Below are 20,816 nucleotides of genomic sequence, written 5' to 3' on the forward strand. Positions count from 1 at the left end.
GATAGGGTCTCATTGTGTTGCCTAGGCTGGTCTCAAACTCCTGGACTCAAGCAATCCTCCTGCCCCGGTTTCCCAAAGTGCTGGGATTTTAGGCTTCAGCTACCATGCCTAGCCTCGTTTTCATTTTCAAAGGGAAATCTTTTCATTATTAGACTAACTTCAGACTGCAATATATGTTTAAAGAGAGTGTTTTTCAACCACAGGCTAATGCTGCTTTTTTTGGTGAAAAATGAGTTTTAACAGCATGACCTTTAGAAGGAACCAACAGTTTTACAAATCATTCCCCAAATATGGTCTCTTATGTGGTCTCTCCATTTCTCCAGCAAGCGATCTATACAATGTATTCATTTGTGTCCAGTTCTGCTCTTGTCCTCTGGTGACAGCTGCACCATAATGGCCACCTGCTCACTGCTGGCTCCTGGAAGGCCCCAGAGTCTGAATGTGAACCTGTTCCTCCTCTGCCCTCATCCTGAGATTATGTCAAAGTTAATACAAGATGTTTAGATGCTCCAGAGTGATCTTTAATTATTAAGTCTAATTCATTTTCTTTTGGCTTAACTAATAAAAGATAACAGTTAATGTTATTTAAATTGTGTCTCTTAGTGGGGGCAGCTTCTTCATTCTACTTCTAGAAATCAAGATGGTCCTTAATGCTTTCTGAAGTTCACTTAAGAGTTCCTCTCTTGTTTTTTTTTTTTTTAAGTGGTTTTGCCTTGTCCAAAGTAGCAGCATGTGGAGATTAAGAAATATTAATCCTCCAAAATAATGATCTTTCATTTTCAGGTGTTTAAGGATAATTGCTGCAAGAGAGAAATTCTGGCTCTTCAGATCTATTGTCGGAATGAAAGCAGAGGTTGTGCAGAGCAGTTAACGCTGGGACATCTGCTGGTGAGTAGCAAAGGGACACTGGAACCTTTTACATGAAGGAATTCGAGTCCCTTACATCCAGCTGATAAAGTGGTTAGTAGGATGTGGCACTTTAAGACCATGTTGACATTAGTTTTTCAAAACACAGCCAAATAGGAAAGCAGTCAGAACCACTTGAGTATAAGTTGTTATTTTTATGACATCATTGGCAGAATTGTCGATTGGTTTTTAAACACTCCCCCCCCTACTTAGAATAGAGAAAATCTGAATTGGATTTTAATTTTGGAAGGCCCATTAAAACCTTTTTTCACCATGAAATTCTACATAACTTCTTATTTTTTTAGTTAGTACCATATTTTAGCTTAGAAAATTATTTGAACTGGAATAAAACAAAGTTCTTAGCAGATATTCATTTATCCTGGAAGCAGAGTTGACTTAATTCTTCAACAACAATATGGTTTGAGTAATCATGAAATGGAATATGAAATTCAGTGTCTCTTGGCGTAGTTGTTACTCTTTGCTGTGGAAAACTGGTCTAACAGCAGATGAGAAACATTTCTTTAGGGTTTCATTGCATAGAGATTAGAATCTGGTATTTCAGATTTAGGGTTTTTCCCCAATTAAGAACATTGAATGGTCTGTCTTACAGGTGCATTTAAAAAATGATTGCCATTTTGAAGAACTTCCATGTGTGCGTCCTGACTGCAAAGAAAAGGTCTTGAGGAAAGACCTGCGAGACCACGTGGAGAAGGCGTGTAAATACCGGGAAGCCACGTGCAGCCACTGCAAGAGTCAGGTTCCGATGATCGCGCTGCAGGTGCGGGTCCTCCCATTCCACAGGCCTTCCACTCAATTCCTATATGATACATTCCACAGGCCTTCCGCTCAATTCGTAGATAATCTGTTCCACAGGCCTTCTGCTCAATTCATAGATAAACCGTTCCACAGGCCTTCCCTCAGCTCATAGATAATCCGTTCCACAGGACTTCCACTCAGTTCATAGATATTCCGTTCCACAGGCCTTCCCTCAACTCATAGATAATCCGTTCCACAGGCCTTCCACTCACTTCATAGATAATCCGTTCCACAGGCCTTCCGCTCAGCTCATAGATAATCTGTTCCAAAGGCCTTCCACTCAGTTTGTAGATAATCCGTTCCACAGGCCTTCCGCTCAGCTCATAGATAATCTGTTCCAAAGGCCTTCCACTCAGTTTGTAGATAATCCGTTCCACAGGCCTTCCGCTCAGCTCATAGATAATCTGTTCCACAGGCCTTCTGCTCAGCTCATAGGTAATCCCTTCCGCAGGCCCTCCCTCACCTCATAGATAATCCGTTCCACAGGCCTTCCGCTCAGCTCATAGATAATCCGTTCCACAGGCCTTCCCTCAACTCATAGATAATCTGTTCCACAGGCCTTAGGCTCAATTCATAGATAATCCGTCCCACAGATCTTGTGCTCGATTCATAGATAATCCGTTCCACAGGCCTTCCCTCAACTCATAGATAATCCGTTCCACAGGCCTTCCCTCAACTCATAGATAATCCGTTCCACAGGCCTTCTGCTCAATTAATATATACTTCTTCCACTGTACAGCTTCTTAATGACTATTCTAATAGGAATAAAGAGAAAAGATAGGAATAAATAGTCCTTTTTATCTGACTTTATTTCAGAATTAAGCTTTGTTTTGCCTATTTTGATTTATGTAGTTAACATTTTCCATTGCCTTGATTGACTATCACTTAGTGTGTCAAAAAATGAATAGTTATTCAAAAAAGGTAAAATTTTTATCTTGTCCTAGGGAATTGCCTCAAAATGTTGATAGATTGCCTGGTCTTATTACAGCTCTATGACATAACCATCACTTACAACAGGCTAATTTGTCCTACAGCATTGAAATGCAGCTGTTTATCTTGGAGAGAGACAGCTTCTCATACTTCGGTTACTTTGGCACAGTTTTGCATTGTGTGTTTCTGTGGGGGTGAGTGTGTGAATGTGGGTGAGTGTGTGGGAGTGAGTGTGTGAATGTGGGTGAGTGTGTGGGGATAAGTATGTGAGGGGGTGAGTGTGAATGTGGGTGAGTGTGTGGCGGTGTGTGAATGTGGGTGAGTGTGTGGCGGTGTGTGAATGTGGGTGAGTGTGTGGCGGTGTGTGAATGTGGGTGAGTGTGTGGCGGTGTGTGAATGTGGGTGAGTGTGTGGCGGTGTGTGAATGTGGGTGTGAGTGTATGGGTGAGTGGGTGAATTAAAGAGGAAAGCAGAGATGTTGGGGTGGAGGACACACTTAGAAAACAATGCATTTGTTGAACAAACACCTATTGGGTACCTACTGTGCGCCGGGCAGTATTCCAGGAGCTGGGGACTCAGTGGTGAGGCTCCTCTAGTGGGAAAAAATACTAACAAATGTGTAACATCGGGTAGTGATCAGTTCCATGAATAAAAATCAGGTGGCATCAAGGGAAGAGAGGTGATCAGCACTGGCTTCTCTGAGGCAGTCAAGGGACAGTGAGGGAGCATGTGGACCCTAAGCTGGAACTGGCAGGGCTGTGGGGTTCAGGAGCTGTGTGGAACACAGGTCAGATGTGAGGGCAGTGGGGCAGCCAGAGGGTGAGGGGAAAGGCACTGGGCAGCCCAGAACTGGGAGGGTGAGAGGGGCCCCAGGGCAAGGCCTGGTGTTGCTGGGGTGGGGGAAGGTTGTACTGGGGTGTGCCTGAGGGTGGGGCGGTAGGATTGGCCAGCAGGTGGGGTATGAGGTAAAGGTGACGCCCAGTGCTTGTGGAGAACCTAGGTGTCCTGCCGAGGGGGTGCCCAGTGAGTGGAGGGTGATGGGCTTGGGGGAGAATGGGGAGTGGAGACATGCAGGCTGCAGATGGGGGTGAGTTTGGTGGTTCACAGGATCATGGGGCTGGAGCGAGTGGAGAGGAGGACAGAGCTCGTGGGGGCCTGGGCACACCCTCAGAGGCTGCCTAGAGGCTGGGGTGGGCTTGGCCATGAAGTGACTGAAGGGAGGCACCAGGGCAGCTCAGCCAGGGCGTGGGCCATCATCCAGTTCCTGGTAGATATTGTGGAATGGTTTGTTTTGTTTGAGAGAGAGTCTCACTGTCATCCAGGCCTGGAATGCGGTGACACAATCTCAGCTCACTGCAGCCTCTTTCTCCCAGGTTCAAGTGATCCTCCCACCTCAGGAACTATAGGTGCATGCTGCCATGCCTGACTAATTTTTGTATTTTTTGTAGAGACAGGGTCTTGCCATGTTGCCCAGTCTGGTCTCAAACTCCTGGGCTTAAGCCATCTGCCCACCTCAGCCTCCCAAAGTGGTGGGATTATAGGCGTGAGCCATCGCACCCAGCCATGGAGCTCTAATGACCAAAATTTAGGGAGAGTTTCCTTTGCTTTTTTCTCTATGAAATGAGTTGTAGTCCTCTTAGGTTGGTGCAAAAGAAATTGCGGTTTTTGCCATTAAAAGTAATGGCAAAAACGGCAATTACTTTTGCACCAACTAAATACTTTATAATCTCTGAATTTGCCTTGCTTTCTGTAATTTTCCTGTGTCCATGTCTTTCTTCCATTGTGAAATCTTTTTCTTGTGTGGTACTTCAGATGTTTCCAGTTATTAAGAACTCTTGAGGCTGGGTGTGGTAGCTCACACCTGTGTGCCCAGCACTTTGGGAGGCTGAAACAGGAGGATCACTTGAGCTTTGGAATTGGAGACCAGCATGGGCAACATAGCAAGACTCTGCCTCTATGAAAAATAAAAATTTAGCCGGGTGTGCTAAAGCATACCTGTAGTTCTAGCTACTAGGGAGGCCGAGGTAGGAAGATTACTTGAGCCAGGGAGTTTGAGACTGGTAGTGAGCTATAATTGCACCACTGCACTCAGCCTGGGTGACAGAGTGAGACCCTGTCTCAAAAAAAAGAACTTTTAAGAACTGTGCCCTCCCCTTTGGAAAATAGCAGTAGTGTTTTTTTGGAGTCAAGTAATTCCTCCAGGCTGTGCATGATGGCTCATGCCTATAATCCCAGCACTCTGGAAGGCCAAAGCAGGAGGATTGCTTGAGGCCAGGAGTTCAAGACCAGCCTGGGCAACAAAGTGAGACCCCATCTCTAGAACGAAAATAATAATTTCTCCAGTTGTTAAATTTCAGTGAATGAGACACATGCCTAATTAACAAGACTTCAGGCTTTACATATGTTAATATGTTGCCATCTCATGCCAGTCAGAATGGCAATTATTAAAAAGTCAGAAAACAACAGATGCTGGCAAGGTTGCAGAGAAAAAGGAACGCTTTTACACTGTTGGTGGGAGTGTAAATTAGTTCAACCATTGTGGAAGACAGTGTGACGATTCCTCAAAGATCTAGAGGCAGAAATAACATTTGACCAAGCAATCCTATTACTGGGTATATACCCAAAGGAATATAAATCATTCTATTATAAGGATGCATGCACATGTATGTTCATTGAAGCAGTATTGACAATAGCAAAGACATGGAATCAACCTAAATGCCCATCAGTGATAGACTGGATAAAGAAAATGTGGTACATCTATACCATGGAATACTGTGTATCCATAAAAAGGAAGGAGATTGGCTGGGCGCCGTGGCTTACGCCTATAATCGCAGCACTTTGGGAGGCCGAGGTGGGCAGATCACCTGAGGTTGGAAGTTCGAGACCAGCCTGACGAAAATGGAGAAACCCCATCTCTATTAAAAAAACAAAACGAGCCGGGTGTGGTGGCAGGTGCCTGTAATCCCAGCTACTTGGGAGGCTGAGGCAGGAGAATCGCTTGAACTCAGGAGGCGCAGGTTGCAGTGACCCAAGATCATGCACTCCAGCCTGGGCAACAAGAGCGAAACTCCGTCTCAAAAAAAAAGGAGATCTGCCGGTCACGGTGACTCACACCTCTAATCCCAGCACTTTTGGGAGGCCAAGGCGGGTGGATCACCTGAGGTCAGGAGTTCAAGACCAGCCTGGCCAACATGGTAAAACCCCATCTCTACTAAAAATACAAAAATTAGCTGGGCATGGTAACACATGCCTGTAATCCCAGCTACTCGGGAGGCTGAGACAGGAGAATCACTTGGACCCGGGAAGTGGAGGTTGCAGTGAGCCAAGATTGTGCCACTGCACTTCAGCCTGGGCGACAGAGCAAGACTCCGTCTCAACAACAAAAACAAAAAAAGAAAAAAAGGAAGGAGATCATCTACTTTGCAGGGACGTGGATGGAGCTGGAAGTCATTGTCCTTAGCAAACTAACACAGGAACAGAAAAACACCACATGTTCTCACTTACAAGAGAGAGCTGAACAATGAGAACACATAGACACATTTAGGGGATCAACACACGCAGGGGCCTGTGGGGTTAGGAGAGGGAGAGCATCAGGAAGAATAGCTAATGGATGCGGGGCTTAATAATACCTAGGTGATGGGTTGATCTGTGCAGCAAACCACCATGGCACACATTTACCTGTGTAACAAACCCACGCATCTTGCACATGTACCCTGGAACTTAAAATAAATAAATATATAGCTATCAAAGTTATACTTTGCTTCTTGCCAAAATCAGTTACCTTTATTTGCAGAATAGAATCCAACAACTGATTTTTGTTTAAGAAGGAATCGTAGCCTATGTCCTTTAAACACCATATAAGTAACTGACTCTGAACACCAGATGAGGCTGTAACAGGTCAGGTTTAAGCACAAGCATATAGATTCACGAAATGGCGTCAGACCCTGCCCTGGTTGCTTAGGATGCACAGGAGAATAAATTGCACTCTCTCCTTCAGTTTGCAGTCTGATGAGAGAGACAGCCAGATGTACAGTTTAATTCATGTTAGTATGGGAAGTACTGGGACTGTAGTATTAATAACATGCCAACAAGGAAGGACCAGTTATAATAGCTTAGCCGGAGTGTCAAGGAAGGCTTTAGTGAGGAGGTTGCCTTTCATTTGATCTGGGCCTTGAATTTGTCAACTAAAGACAAGGGAGAAAGAGAATAGATGGAAAGCACAGAATGATAATGAGTTTGGGGCCTGATTTGTGCAAACATTCCTTATAAATCGCACTACATGCTTGAGATGAAACAAGTTGAAAACCGTTTGAGCAGTGTTGACAGTAGAGTGCATTTTAAGTGTGTGTCAGCTTCTCTCAGGGCCTGCAAACATTTCAGCAAGCACGGGTGTTTGGGGTCCTGCCACTGCATCTGCCCCTGCCTCTCAGCCTGACCAAGGGAGAGCAGTTGCTGGTTGGCTGCCTTTGCTCCAGGCCTGGTTCTGTGACTTGCCCTAGGCCACCTCTCTTTTCAGTGATGTGATTTAATTCCCACATATTTTTTTTTTTTCAATTTGAACACCCTTATTCTCATCCCCTCAGGCCTTCACTGAGTTTATTTCTAGGAAGAACAGTCCTGATGTAGGGAGACCTAAAGCCCAGGTCATTCTAATTCTCCTACACTCTCTATGTTTTGTGGTGTGTCACAACATCAAGTGTTGATAAAATGTGCTGAGGATGCATGGAAACCCTGGACCATTGCAGTTCATATAAGGATTTCTTTTCTACATTTAAACTGTGGTGTAGACAGTATGCCAGCTATTTTCAAGTTTTATTATTACTTTTTAAATTTATAGGTTAGCATAATTTAAAGTGTCAGGAAACAAACCTTTTAGATTTAATCTAGAAATTCTGGACCATCATTCTTTAAACAGCTCTGTTAACTTGTGAAGGTCAGGATGATAAAGATCTCACCCTATGGGAAAGCATACGTGGTACAAGTCTGTAGGTATGACCACTTTAGAAATCAATTGTCAGTATCCTACTAGGTTGGACATTCAGGCACTGTTAACCAGCAGTTCTTCTCCTGGATGTGTAGGAGAAACACACACGCCAGGAAATGTGGCCAGGTGTGACCAGAGCCGCAGAAATCTGGAAACAGCCAGAGCACCCATCAGCAGGTGGAAATTATATTACAGTGTTGTTATACGACAGGCAGATGTGTCATACAGTAGTGAAAGTTAGGGGCCTGCAGTTATTTGCAATAGGCAGATGAGTCTAAGAAGTGTAATACTGAGCCAAGTCCAGAAGACTCCTATGGTAGAATTCTGTATTAATAAAATTCAAAAACAATCAGAATGAAACAGTGTTTCATTTGGCACACATATGTATAGTGAAACCTTTTTAGAGGCAGAATTACAAAATTCAGGGTTGTGGTTTTAATGGGTACTCCTTGTGGGAGAATGAGGGTGAGATGGGAGAGCTAGGTGCAGTAGATGGATGTTATCAGTCATGCTCTTGGACCTGGGTGTTGGCTTCATGGGTGTTCACTATGTAGTTATGCTTTTTTTTTCTTTCTTTTTTTTTTTTTTTGAGGCAGTGTCTCACTCTGCCGCCCAGGCTGGAGTGCAATGGCATGATCTTGGCTCACTGTAACCTTCACCTCCCAGGTTCAAGCAATTTTCCTGCCTCAGCCTCATGAGTAGCTGGGATTACGGGTGCCCGCCACCGCACCTGGCTGATTTTTATATTTTCAGTAGCGACGGGGTTTCACCATGTTGGCCAGGCTGGTTTCAAACTCCTGCCCCCAGGTAATCCGCCTGCCTCGGCCTCCCAAAGTGCTGGGCTTCCGCACCCGGCCTGTGCTTTTCAACTCACACATGTGTGCACATATATGCTTGTGTGTATCAGAATTACATTTAATTTCATAGATAGGACTGATTTCATTAATAGGCAAATGAAAAAAAATCAGCAGCAGATTCAGGGTTTTTTTAAAAAATGAATGTGTTATTTTCCTTTGGCTGCTGTAACAAAGTAACCCAAAGTTGGTGGCTTGCAAAAAACAAATTTATCCTGTCATAGTTCTGGGTCTAGAAATGCAAAACCAAGGCCCTGTTGTCTCTGACAACTGTAGGGAAGGCTTCCCTGCCCCTCTCAGTTTCTGGAGCCACCAGCAGTCCTTGGCCTTCCTTGGCTCATGGCTGCACCACTCCAACCTCTGCCCTCCATGTTCACGTGGCCGTCTTCCTAGTGCATGCCCTCACCTCTTCTAAGGGTGGCAGTCTTTAGATTAGGGTCTGCCCGATGCCAGGGTGTCTTCGTCTTAACTGACGACATCTTCCGAAATCTTATTTCCAAATAAGGTCACATTCTGAGGTTCCAGATAGACATGAATTTTGGAGGACATTATTCAACTCACTGTAGTAGTCAAAAGCTGTGAAAATGCCTTTTCACAGGAAAAGAAATAGAAATGATTAATAGAGAAATAGAAATGATTAGTATCAAAACTATGCTTAAGACTGGGCGCAGTGGCTCACACCTGTAATCCCAGCACTTTGGGAGGCCGAGGCGGGTGGATCATTTGAGGTCAGGAGTTCGAGACCAGCCTGGCCAACATGGTGAAACCCCTCCTCTACTAAAAATACAAAAAATTAGCTGGGCATGGTGATGTGTTGCCTGTAGTCCCAGCTCCTCCGGAGGTTGAGGCAGGAGAATTGCTTGAACCCAGGAGGCGGAGATTGCTGTGAGCCAAGATCCCACCACTGCACTTCAACTTGGGCGACAGAGTGAGACTCCGTCTCAAAAAAAAAAAAAGAAAAAGCACATATATATGTGCTTAACCACACATTACTAAAGAATTGCAGGTCCCACTCACCCCATTTTTTTACCTATCAGATTGCCAAAGATTGTGCGATAGAATTGGTGAGGATGTGGAAACGTGCATCCCCTGATACTGGGAGTGGAGACTGGTGTGGCCTTGTTGAAAGTCAAACACAGAAAGTTACTGAGTGGCCTTCTCTTCCCTGGCCACAGTGCTGCCCTCCACTCCCTTCTTTCTCAGCCTCCCTGCCCCGAGCCCCATCCCTATTCTGCCACAAAACCACTGTGGGTGCCTGCAGAGTTGGGCCTTAGAAACATGCCGAGGAAAGCAAGCTCCTGGGGGAGAGGAGCAACCACGTTCCGAGGACGAGCTTCCCTCGGGTGGGCCACTGCCCTCCTCAGCCCTCAGACCCGCCAGTCAGACTCTGACTCTCAGCAAATGCCTCCCCAGTTCCTTCAGCAGAACAGCAACATAACTGGAGGCCAAAAGAGGACCTGAAAAGATGGATGGGGGAGGATTGAGGCATCCTGTGGCCACCGGGAAACCGCTGCCACAGTCTTCTGTTCAGCAGGGACTGTTCAGCGTGGCTCCATCTCTGGCTCTTCCTCATCAGTCTCTCCCCAGGGGCCCTGCAATTGATGTCCTTGTGGGGAGTCCTTGCCCTTGCTCTGCTCGTGGACAGGCGCCCAGCAGGTGCCCATGGGATAGGGCTTAATAGTCGCCATCATCCAGCCTTAGCAAAGGTGAAGTTTGTGCTATTAGGGAAGGCCTAACCCAAAACCTATCCCAATTTTCTATGGACTAAAGATAATGTAGATTAAGGTTCTAGGTTAGTAATGTAAATACTCAGTAGGTTATGCTGCTCTCACATACTTGGGAAGCATCATTTCCAGACTCCAAACTAAGAGGCCAAGGGAAACCCTCCGTCTCTCAACCAGCAGAGGCAGATACCAGCTGGGTCCCCAGCTCCACTGTCCGCCTGTGCTGTTGAGTGCTGTGTGAGTGGCCATGCCTGCCTGAGCATTGCACGATAGGGGCTGTGTGAACCAGGAGCAGCTCTGGCACAGAGGAGACGTGCTAAGGGGAAACCCTTGTGGCGAGGCCCCCACCAGCAGACTGTTCTGAGGCAAGCCGCCCTCACTGGTCAGATCTGACCAGATCTTTGGCGATACCTGTGGCATCCTGAGACACTCACACTCTGTGACAATGACTCAGCCATACGTAATGTGAGTGCCATAACTTAGGGGACAGCGATGTGAGCAGAGCCATTCCTGGGGGCCCCATGGGGATCTCAGCGGGACTGAAGGAAGACAGGTTGTGTGTTTAAAGTTGACAGTACTTTCTCTCTCTGTAGAAACACGAAGACACCGACTGTCCCTGCGTGGTGGTGTCCTGCCCTCACAAGTGCAGCGTCCAGACTCTCCTGAGGAGCGAGGTAGGGGCGGCCGGGCCCGGCCGGGAGTCTGTGGAGTCCTCAGGGCTGCATGCCTGGCTCCCCTTCCCTGCATAGCCGAAGCCTCACGTTTTCCCAGTTCGTGAGAGTCATGTGTATGGCAGACAAACAAAAACCACAGCAAAAAGCTTTATGCCGTTTTTTTGGAAGTCAGAAGCAAGCATTAGGGTTAAAAGCTACAGTGTATGGCCGGGCACAGTGGCTCACACCTGTAATCCCAGCACTTTTGGAGGCCTAGGCGGGTGGATCACCTGAGGTGAGGAGTTCAGAACCAGACTGGCCAACGTGCTGAAACCCCGTCTCTACTAAAAATACAAAAACTAGCCAGGCGTGGTGGCGTGCACCTGTAATCCCAGCTATTCAGGAGGCCGAGGCAGGAGAATCATTTGAACCCGGGAGGCGGAGGTTGAACTGAGCTGAGATCACGCCACTGCACTCCAGCCTGGGCAACAAGAGCTAAGCTCCGTCTCAAAAACAAAACAAAACAAAACTACATTGTGGTAAATCCAGAGCAAAGATTGTGAAGCATTAAGAAAATGGGAATATTTTACATACAGTACAAGCAAAGGTGACGAGGGGTTTTTAAAGCAATTTTAACTCTATAGAATAGTAATTGCTGTAAGATTATCTCAAGAACATGAATTAACTTAGAGACACTTCAGAACCGTTTTGCTCACACATGCCGGGTGGAGGACAGCTCCCACATTTTAGGGCTGCCAGAAGGGCCCCTGTGTGGCCTCCCCCAAAGGTTGCACATCTCACATTGCGCTTGGCACTCTTTCTTTGAGACAGGTAGATTTTGCATTGACTTCACTTGATCAGGATATGTCCAGTTGGGAAAATTTCAAGGATTCTTAATGTTTCTGCATCTGTCCTGACGGGGAGCTCCTTTAGTTAGTATTCTGGGAGTCATCTGGGGCTACCCTGGGCTCCCTGGATGTGTGGTACCCTGATCTAAGGAGCCGGCTCACCTGCTCACCTCAGCATTTTTCAACAGCCTGAAATTTTACCACTGGATACTGGGTAGCAGGGAGAACCAGCCTCGCATGCCCCTGACTGAGCAAGAGGGCCCATGTGGGGCTAGGGCCAGGGACTCAGGGTAGAGGAGGGCCCAGAGAGCCACTCTACCCCAGGGTGTGCCCTCCCAGCACCTTGAAGCTGATGGGTGAGGGCAAAGTCTTGCCTGATGACAGTGGCCTCTGGGCCCTGAATCTGCCCCTGGGAGGAGCTAGGGAAAAATAAATGTAAATTATTGCCACAACTGGACAATCCTCTGTTAATGTATAAAGAGTCTGTGCTGTTGAAATAATTTCTTTTTTTTTTTGAGATGGAGTCTCGCTCTGTCACTCAGGCTGGAGTGCAGTGGCATGATCTCGGCTCAGTGCATGCTCTGCCTCCTGGGTTCACACCATTCTCCTGCCTCAGCCTCCCGAGTAGCTGGGACTACAGGCGCCTGCCACCATGCCCGGCTAATTTCTTGTATTTTTTAGTAGAGACGGGGTTTCACCTTGTTAGCCAGCATGGTCTCCGTCTCCTGACCTCGTGATTTGCCCGCCTCAGCCTCCTAAGGTGCTAGGATTACAGGCGTGAGCCACCGCGCCCGGCCAATAATTTCTTATTTAAAACATTGTTAAACCTGCATTTCTGTTGGGTTTCTGATGAAAGGTGCTATTGAGCTATAGATTATTCTTGCCCCTATTCCAGAGATCCTGTAGATTCCCCGAGACTCAGAATACTGATAATAAAACCAATTTAGAAAAAGGCCCAACACCGAATTTACTCTAGTACACTGAAAATAACATACATCAAACCCAGTGTGTCAGTGTGTCCCTGGCTTAACATGTAATAGCGTTGACACTCAGGTTTGTTATTGCAGTAATGACACTGGAAGAATACATTCTAAGTTTTTAAATGAACCTGGTTCTGCGCAGTCTTCACACTGCGTTTCCTTGCCAGTCACCTGTCACGTGCCTTGTGGGCGCTTCCTGCAGGGGCAGCCGGTCTGGGTTCTGAGGAGCAGCAAGGGCGTCAGGCTGCCAGGTTCCTACCGCCTTGACTCTGCCCTGGCTCTGAGACGTTCCTTGAAGGTTGACCCTAGCAGTGGCCGCATGGGCCCTTCAGTCCCTTCCCGCAGTGTCCTTCCTCCTTAGTTTCGAAGCAGGGATCCATTTTCCCCTCTGTTGTAAATATCCACCTAGAGGGAAGGACCGCCTTTGTCCTGGTAGACTGAGAAGTTGTAGAACTTAGCTGCGCCCTCCAGGAGGACGTGCTTTGTGAGCCTTGGGAACACATGCGTGCTGGCACACAGAAGAACACATTCCCGGCTGCTGCACCCACACACCCATCCTCCCAAAAAGAGTCTGTTTTCTGTGAAGAAGATCTATCCCTAGAGTTTCCTGATGGGAATTTCTTCAGTAAAAGACAAAACTTCTGCTCAGTCTTGGGGCATGATAAAGAAAAAGACCAAACTATACCTCATTTGTATTAGCCTAACACATGACTCTAAGTCCTTAAAATGTAATCCTTTCCATTCCCTTTTCTCTTGTTAGGGCATCATAAGTAATTTTTATTTGATAACTCACCAGCATTTGAGCTGAGCAAGGGACTTTTTTCTTGCAAAACGAGTTACCTGCTCCCAGCCCCACCTAATTTTCCTGCCATCAATTAGAGGTGACAGTAGTAAGAGTGTATGGTTAGACTGATCTTAGAGGTCTTTGAAAAGCTACCTGAGTTTCTGGCCCTTACAGAGGGAAAAAGTCTCTTCAGATGAAGGAAAAACTCATCTGCACTTATCTCAAGTATTATGAGTAATGGTACATTGTGTAAACTTGCTTTGAAAATATATTTATTTTTGTGTACCGTATATTAGGTGTGTGACCCAGTTGCATTCTGAATGCTTTCTATTTTTTTGTGTTTTCATGCAATTTTTGTTTATGGTCTTTAAATGTGCATTTCAGTTTATGTTTTTTCTTTCTTTTTTAAATTCTGGCACTACAGATGGCATGTCACATTGAACAATTTGTTCTAAAGAAACTGCAAGTTTAAGAAATGTTATAGTAAATGTATTCTTGTATATTGGCGTATATGTGTATACACGTGACTAGACCGTATATTTACTGCATAGAAGTCTAGGCAGCAGATGATATATACACACCTGTAGCGATAAACACCATTCTTAATAGTACAGCTCAGATGCTATCTGTGCCCTAATATGTTTGAACATTTTCATGCAAACGTTTGTGCCACAACTCACGTCTCTTTCCCGTTGCAGTTGAGTGCACACTTGTCAGAGTGTGTCAATGCCCCCAGCACCTGTAGTTTTAAGCGCTATGGCTGCGTTTTTCAGGTCAGTATCCAACATTTGTCCTTCCCAGTCACTGACATTCTGCCATGAGAGAAAGTTATTATATTAACATTTTAACATGCAAGCTCTGGACTCCTTATTCTTTGTCATGAAACTGAAACACCCTGTTGCATGGGTGACGAAAGCCACATGCAGCAGGTGGGATGCTCGCTTTCCAGTTGGTGGTGCTTTGAGACTTCAGGGAGACACTGTGCTGAGGTGGAAGTTAATACATTAAGAGAAGTACTACATCCAAAACCAGCTAGTAATGCGACAGGTAGACTTGACATTTGGTGGGGTTTTCAGATAGATTGTTACAGAAATTTTAGCGGTTACCTGAATATAAGCGAATATCAAACTGAGCATAGTTTCAGCAGCGTGTGTGTCAGTACACAGCCATAACGATCACACACGTGTGTATCCATAAATGCATTTGATGTACATGTCTGTGCTGACTCTGACCCCAGCTGGGGACAGACGCAAAATGGAGCACAGCTCATAGAGAGCACACCTCCCCGAGAACAGTGTGGGGAGGGCATCTCTGTTGCTGCCGCACATGTAGTGTGAGAAATCTGCATCTGGTGTTTTGTTGTTGTTTATTTTTTAACACATCTGAGATTGCTAGTGAATTGGAACGGAGTTTTCATTTAAATATATGTATCTTAAAACTATCAAGAGGCAGTATATGTTACAATTAAAGTATTTTATATTTTACGTAGCACCAATACATTATTATGAAGTCAGTACAGAGAGATTGGCATCTTAGTATTTTCTGAGGAAGAGAACAGCCAAAGAGTAAGAATGACTGTGCCTTCCTTTGCTTTAGTCTCTAACAAGACTGAGCCTCCCCTGTTCTGTCGTACGTAGTATCATTCATTCTCTCTGTGTATGTGTATATATATGTTTATATATTGCAACACTTATATCAACATATATATATGAATATTCTATGTACAGAGTATATGTTTTGGAGATCATTAAAATGCTTTCTGTGGCTTCTTAATTTTCTAATAGCAAAACAAATTATATTTCAGACAAATCATTTTCTTAAATATATGAAGTACAATTTCATGTGCTTATTCCTGACTGTAAAATGGTCTACATCTTATGTACTCTGTAGATTGTATTTGTTTTGTATGTAACTTTTCTAAGAATACTGGAATGGTGAAGAGCAATACATCTTTGGATACAGTGTATTTGAACTAATACATTAATACTTTAGTAAATTCTTTTGAATCCTGCTTTGCTTATGTGTTTACTAGACAGTTGTGGCAGTATCTCGCTACAACTACAGGTATCTAAACATTTTCCACTTATGCTATATTTTAATGGGAAAAATAGTTTATAATAGGTCAAGAATGAGTTTAAAATTTAATTTCTTGATATTACAAGTGTCAACCCTTGATAAGAAGCCACTTGAGATGAGCTGAAGGGATGCGGAGATAACCCTGAGATGCTCACTGTGGCACTGCAGGGTGCTGGCCCTGCTGCTCCTGGTGGCCTCCTCACCTGCACGCAGTAGCCAGGTGGCCCTGAGCACAGCCCTCCTTAGGCGCAGAGATTCCCTGTTCACTTGACGCAAATAGGTCTCCCCTCTTTGTGTTTAGTGCTGCTTTTAGGGTCGTATGTTAGCCTTTCTGCCCTTTGAAATTTAGCAAGGTTCGCTGAATGCCTCACATGTTTGCTCTCGCAGGGGACAAACCAGCAGATCAAGGCCCACGAGGCCAGCTCCGCGGTGCAGCACGTCAACCTGCTGAAGGAGTGGAGCAACTCGCTCGAAAAGAAGGTGGGCTGCACACTTTCCTGCTGCTATGGGATTTGTATCATCTCTTCCGATTATTTAAAGACAAAACCTTTTTATAGTTATTAATGGGTTTTGGATAAAATAAACCGTATCAAGAGAATGTCAAAAAAAACTCTGCGTGATCTTGAGCTTATAAATGAAGGTGTTTTATTTTTGTTCTTTGTTTTTTAATTGCCAAGCAAGTGTGAAGTGCTTTTTTAAAGTCAATCACATTGTGATTATTTTAGCATCCATCCAGCACAGAGATGATCAGATGCCCAGTCCCCACCCTGCTGTTTTTTTTTGTAAACAAAGTTTTATTGGAAGACAGCCATCCTTACTCACTCTGTGTTGTCTGTGGCTTCTTTTGCTCGAAAGCAGCAGAGTTAAGAGACATGTGGACTGTACAGCTTGAGATACTGACTACTTGGCTCTTTACAGAATAAGTTTTCCAGCCCTGACCTGGGTGGTTACCCCTCTAAATGCGTTAAACTTCTGTGTTTTTTACAAGAGACAAACAGGAAAAAATATTTGATATGATTACAATTGATTCTGTCATTTGACACTTTGTGAAACTTGGTGCGCTCTCCACATAGACAGGGCCACTTCCCAAAGAGACTCTCCCATGCTGTTCTTTTTTTTTTTTTCCGAGACAGAGTTTTGCTCTTGTAGCCCAGGCTGGAATGCAGTGGTGCGATCTTGGCTCACTGCAACACCTCTGCCTCCCTGGTTCAAGCAATTCTCCTGCCTCAGCCTCCCGAGTAGCTGATATTACAGGTGCGCACCACCACACCCAGCTAATTTTTGGATTTTTAGTAGAGATGGGGTTTCTCCATGTTGGTCAGGCTGGTCTCAAACTCCCGACCTCAGGTGATCTGCCCGCCTCGGCCTCCCAAAGTGCTGGGATGACAGGCGTGAGCCACCACGCCCAGCCTCCATGCTGTTCTTAAGAGGCCTTCATTGCAGGCCTATAGGCGCAGGAGCAAGCACCTTCCTCCAGTAATGCTGGTTCTCAGTGGAGTTTGTTCGGTGATGTTCAGCTCAGTGGGGCCTTCTTTTCATGAGAAGTTGAAAACCTCTAAGAATGGATAGAGAAGAAGTTGTTATAGGATCTACCATTGTGGCTTAATTACAAAAATATAAACTTAATTCAATATTCAACAAACATCTATTGAGAACTTGTAGTAGGAGGATACTATGGTGAATTAGAACAGCCAGTGGAGTTGACATTTGAGTTTCATAAAGATTTGAATGTCTTGTTTCCAGTGTTAAATCCCAGCAATTTAAAATGTAAATATACTGCAAGGAGTCTAAAATTTTAAATAGAAAGATTTCCCTTTAATCTGCCGTAAGAGAGTGTTGCATGTAAATGCTTGAGCTGAGCTTGAGAAGCAGCAGGAGGATCGGCATCCTGTGCACACACACGGAGCAGAACAGCGCTGATGAGCAGCAGTGCCGGACTCATATTCGCAGAATCCTGGCCATCTTCCCGTGAGCGTAGAGCATCTGCTCTGAGTTCAACAATGGTTTACCTAGGAATCTTTTTTTTTCCCTCTTTTTGAAGCTGGCATTTTATTTCTGTCTTTTTAAAATTATAGGCATAGATCACAGGCTTCTTATCTTTCATAGATGCTGTGTTTCTCATTTAGAAGGTTCTTCCTTTCATTTTAAGGATAGGCTTTGTGGCTGGGCATGGTGGCTCATGCCTGTAATCCCAGCACTTTGGGAGGCCGAGGCTGAGGCTGAGGTCGGGAGTTCAAGACCAAGCTGGCCAACATGGTGAAACCCCGTCTCTACCAAAAAAAAAAAAAAATACAAAAATTACGCCAGCATAGTGGCAGGCGCCTATAGTCCCAGCTACTTGGGAGGCTGAGGCAGGAGAGTTGCTTGAACCCGAGAGGTGGAGTTTGCAGTGAGCCAAGATTGCGCCACTGCACTCCAGCCTGGGTGACAGAACGAGACTGTCTCAAAAAAAAAAAAAAAAAAAAAAGGAATGGGCTTTATTACCGCTGTGTTAGATACACAGTAGTTGAACAGGGCTGCAGCACATGGTTATCCAGCAGGATGGTTGTGGACCGTGGTGTCATCTGGCAGCCTTTCGGGGCCTAATCCCTGTGGGGATTCGGCTCCTTCCTTTCTGTTCTGTGCTCTTTTCCCCACTGAAAGTGAATGGTTCGCATCATTGGAAACCCCAGGACATAACCAGAGCAGCCCGCCCACACACAGTGCAGCAGTTTCTCACTCTGTCAATGCCTCATGTGTTTAAACTATCTCTAGCCAAGTCACGATGGAAGCCCCGAGAGTGCAGGATGCATAACTGTGCACTTCCCTGTTGGACGTTGCCAAAGGACTGATCTCTCCCGGACTCTGTCCATCAGAGCAGAGTCCTCGCCCTGTTGTCAGGCCAGCCAGCTCGGCTCTGCACGTTCTCTTTGTGCTCACGAGAAGGTGTATGGTGCCCTTTGCTAGGTCCAAAAGCAAAGGCTGGACAAACAGCAGAGATATTTATGTTTACTTAAAATGGGAATTTATTTCTTATTATAGAATTATTTAGTTGGAATTTCTTAGGTTATTTTGTTCATCTGTCTTAGAAAATAGAATGTTTGAGCGGGTTCAAAAAGACCGATCCTCAGCTGGGCGCGGTGGCTCATGCCTGTAATCCTAGCACTTTGGGAGGCCGAGGCGGGTGGATTGCCTGAGCTCGGGAGTTTGAGACCAGCCTGGGCAACACGGTGAAACCCTGTCTCTACTAAAATACAAAAAATTAGCTAGGCATGGTGGTATGCGCCCGTGATCCCAGCTACTCGGGAGGCTGAGGCAAGAGAATGGCGTGAACCCGGGAGGCAGAGGTTGCAGTGAGCCAAGATCGTGCCACTGCATTCCAGCCTGGGCGACAGAGTGAGACTCGTCTCCAAGAAAAAAGACTGATCCTCACATTCATAGTCAAACTAAAGAAAAACTGCAAAATCTGGACTTAAAAACACCCATTTTATATTTTAAGAGAGCTTAAATGGAGGGGAAATGTAAAGCCCACCAAAGTGGGCTGGAGTAAAGGATGTTCTCATTGCAGAGAACCTTGGACCTCCTGGGCCAGTGTTTTGCCGGCTCCTTGGAACACACGTGCCAGGTGGACTTTCCTGTGCCTATGGCATCTCCCTGCTAGAAGAGTGGAAACAGTGATCTGCAGGACCTGGGAGTTGGGTTCTTCGATTAAATAAATAAATAAGTAGTTTAAATAAGGGAAGTCCTAAAGTGAAAGAAGTTGAGTTTAGTGTGGCATGATGTGTGTTCATTGCTGTAAGCTGCTTCTGCTCATACTCAACTGCTTGATTTGTTGGAGAGCAGTGGCGCAATTATGGCTCACTGCAGCCTCGACCTCCCGGGCTCAAGTGATCCCATCCAGCCTCCCCAGTAGCTGGGACTGTAGGCGTTTGCACCATGCCTGGCTAATTTTTGTATTTTTTTGTAGAGATGGGGTTTCGCCATGTTGTTATCCAGGCTGGTCTTCAATTCCTTGGGCTCAAGTGGTCCGTCTGCCTCAGCCTTCCAAAGTGCTGAGACTACACGTATGAGCCATCACAGCTGGCCTATTGACAATGTTTTGGAGACATTACTGAGATTTTTTCAAAAGAGTTGGCATACATGTCATCTTTTTGCAGGGATATGAGAATAAAGAGTCTGAGAATTCTGTCCCGTCTTTGACAGATGGAAATGAATGAATTGTTACTTTCAGAGGGACACAACCACCATGCGATGCTGCATATGGCCCACTCCACATTCGTGCAGGTTGATCACTTGTAGGAGTTCATGGACGTATGAGGCAAGGAAGGAAGGAAAGCCTTTGCGGAGTAAAATCCTAGGAAAAAAGTGAAGTTATATTTTGCCCATGAGACATTGCAAGTTTTATATTCCTTAGTAAATACATACTTGTTTTAAAATAAGACAGTGATTGCTTCAAAAGATGTCTCTTGACTTGGCCAACTGTGCCGAATATGAAAAGGACACCCATCTTTAGGCTGGCCACCCTTTAGATGGACAGCATCAGGAGTCAGCTCTTTATCACATCTGGTTTTGTGCCGAGATGCCCTCGGGCCATCACCTTTGTGATCATTGGTCCCCACGCATTGGTGGTTTTAGAGCGTACATCGTTGGAGAGGCACACATCGGATCTGGCACAGAGCTTAGGGTCTTCTGGGGTGGAGACCACCACCCCGATGGATAGACAGAGACACTCGTTAATAGATGGGGCATCAAGATGCCCTTTGTAAAAATCTTGTGAGAAAGAAAGCCTCGTTGGAGTTACCCTTGAACTTTTCATCTTTGAGACCAGGTCTTAATTTGTCTTTGGGAGCTAATTATCTTTCAGAAAGATTTTGGAAAGGTCAAATGTGGGGTTGGAAATGCTCACTCAGCAAGCCCTCCCTTTGGCTGATGTGGGTTGCAGGGGCTCTTCTGCGCTTCCGTGGAAGGGTATCCTCAGGCATCAGCTCTGCCTCTCCGTGTTGAGGGTGAGCAGGCTGGCCCCAAGGGTGTAGCACCCATGTAATTTTTTGTATTCTCATCACGCTTTCATTATGTTGGCAGAGCTGTTCAAACTGCAGGGTGTGGCCCCTGGGTGGACGTGAAATAATTTAGTAGGTTGTGACCAGCATTGTTTATATTTATGGGGTACAGTGTAATGTTTTGGTATATACACACACACATTGCGGAATAATTAAATTGAGCTACTTAACATATCCATCACATCACTTTGTTTAAAATCTGCTCCCCCAGCAGTCTTGAAA

At 45.4% G+C, this 20,816-nt stretch overlaps 1 protein-coding gene across 6 annotated transcripts in view; it reads left to right on the forward strand.

Annotated features, from left to right (window-relative positions):
• The window catches only part of TRAF3 (TNF receptor associated factor 3), a 134,128-nt gene that overhangs the window by 97,994 nt on the left and 15,318 nt on the right, over window positions 1–20,816 (forward strand). For 4 of the 6 annotated variants that reach the window (XM_055361608.2, XM_055361606.2, XM_055361610.2 and 1 more), the window contains 5 exons: window positions 784–888; window positions 1,517–1,684; window positions 10,808–10,888; window positions 14,178–14,252; window positions 15,943–16,035. In XM_055361608.2, coding sequence (XP_055217583.1) covers window positions 784–888; window positions 1,517–1,684; window positions 10,808–10,888; window positions 14,178–14,252; window positions 15,943–16,035 — 522 coding nt within the window. The remainder of the gene's footprint in view (window positions 1–783; window positions 889–1,516; window positions 1,685–10,807; window positions 10,889–14,177; window positions 14,253–15,942; window positions 16,036–20,816) is intronic. The other 2 variants (XM_055361611.2, XM_055361613.2) reach the window with 1 other exon arrangement.

Source organism: Gorilla gorilla, chromosome 15, assembly GCF_029281585.2.
Source record: "Gorilla gorilla gorilla isolate KB3781 chromosome 15, NHGRI_mGorGor1-v2.1_pri, whole genome shotgun sequence".
In the NCBI taxonomy this organism is placed as follows: Eukaryota; Metazoa; Chordata; class Mammalia; order Primates; family Hominidae; genus Gorilla; species Gorilla gorilla.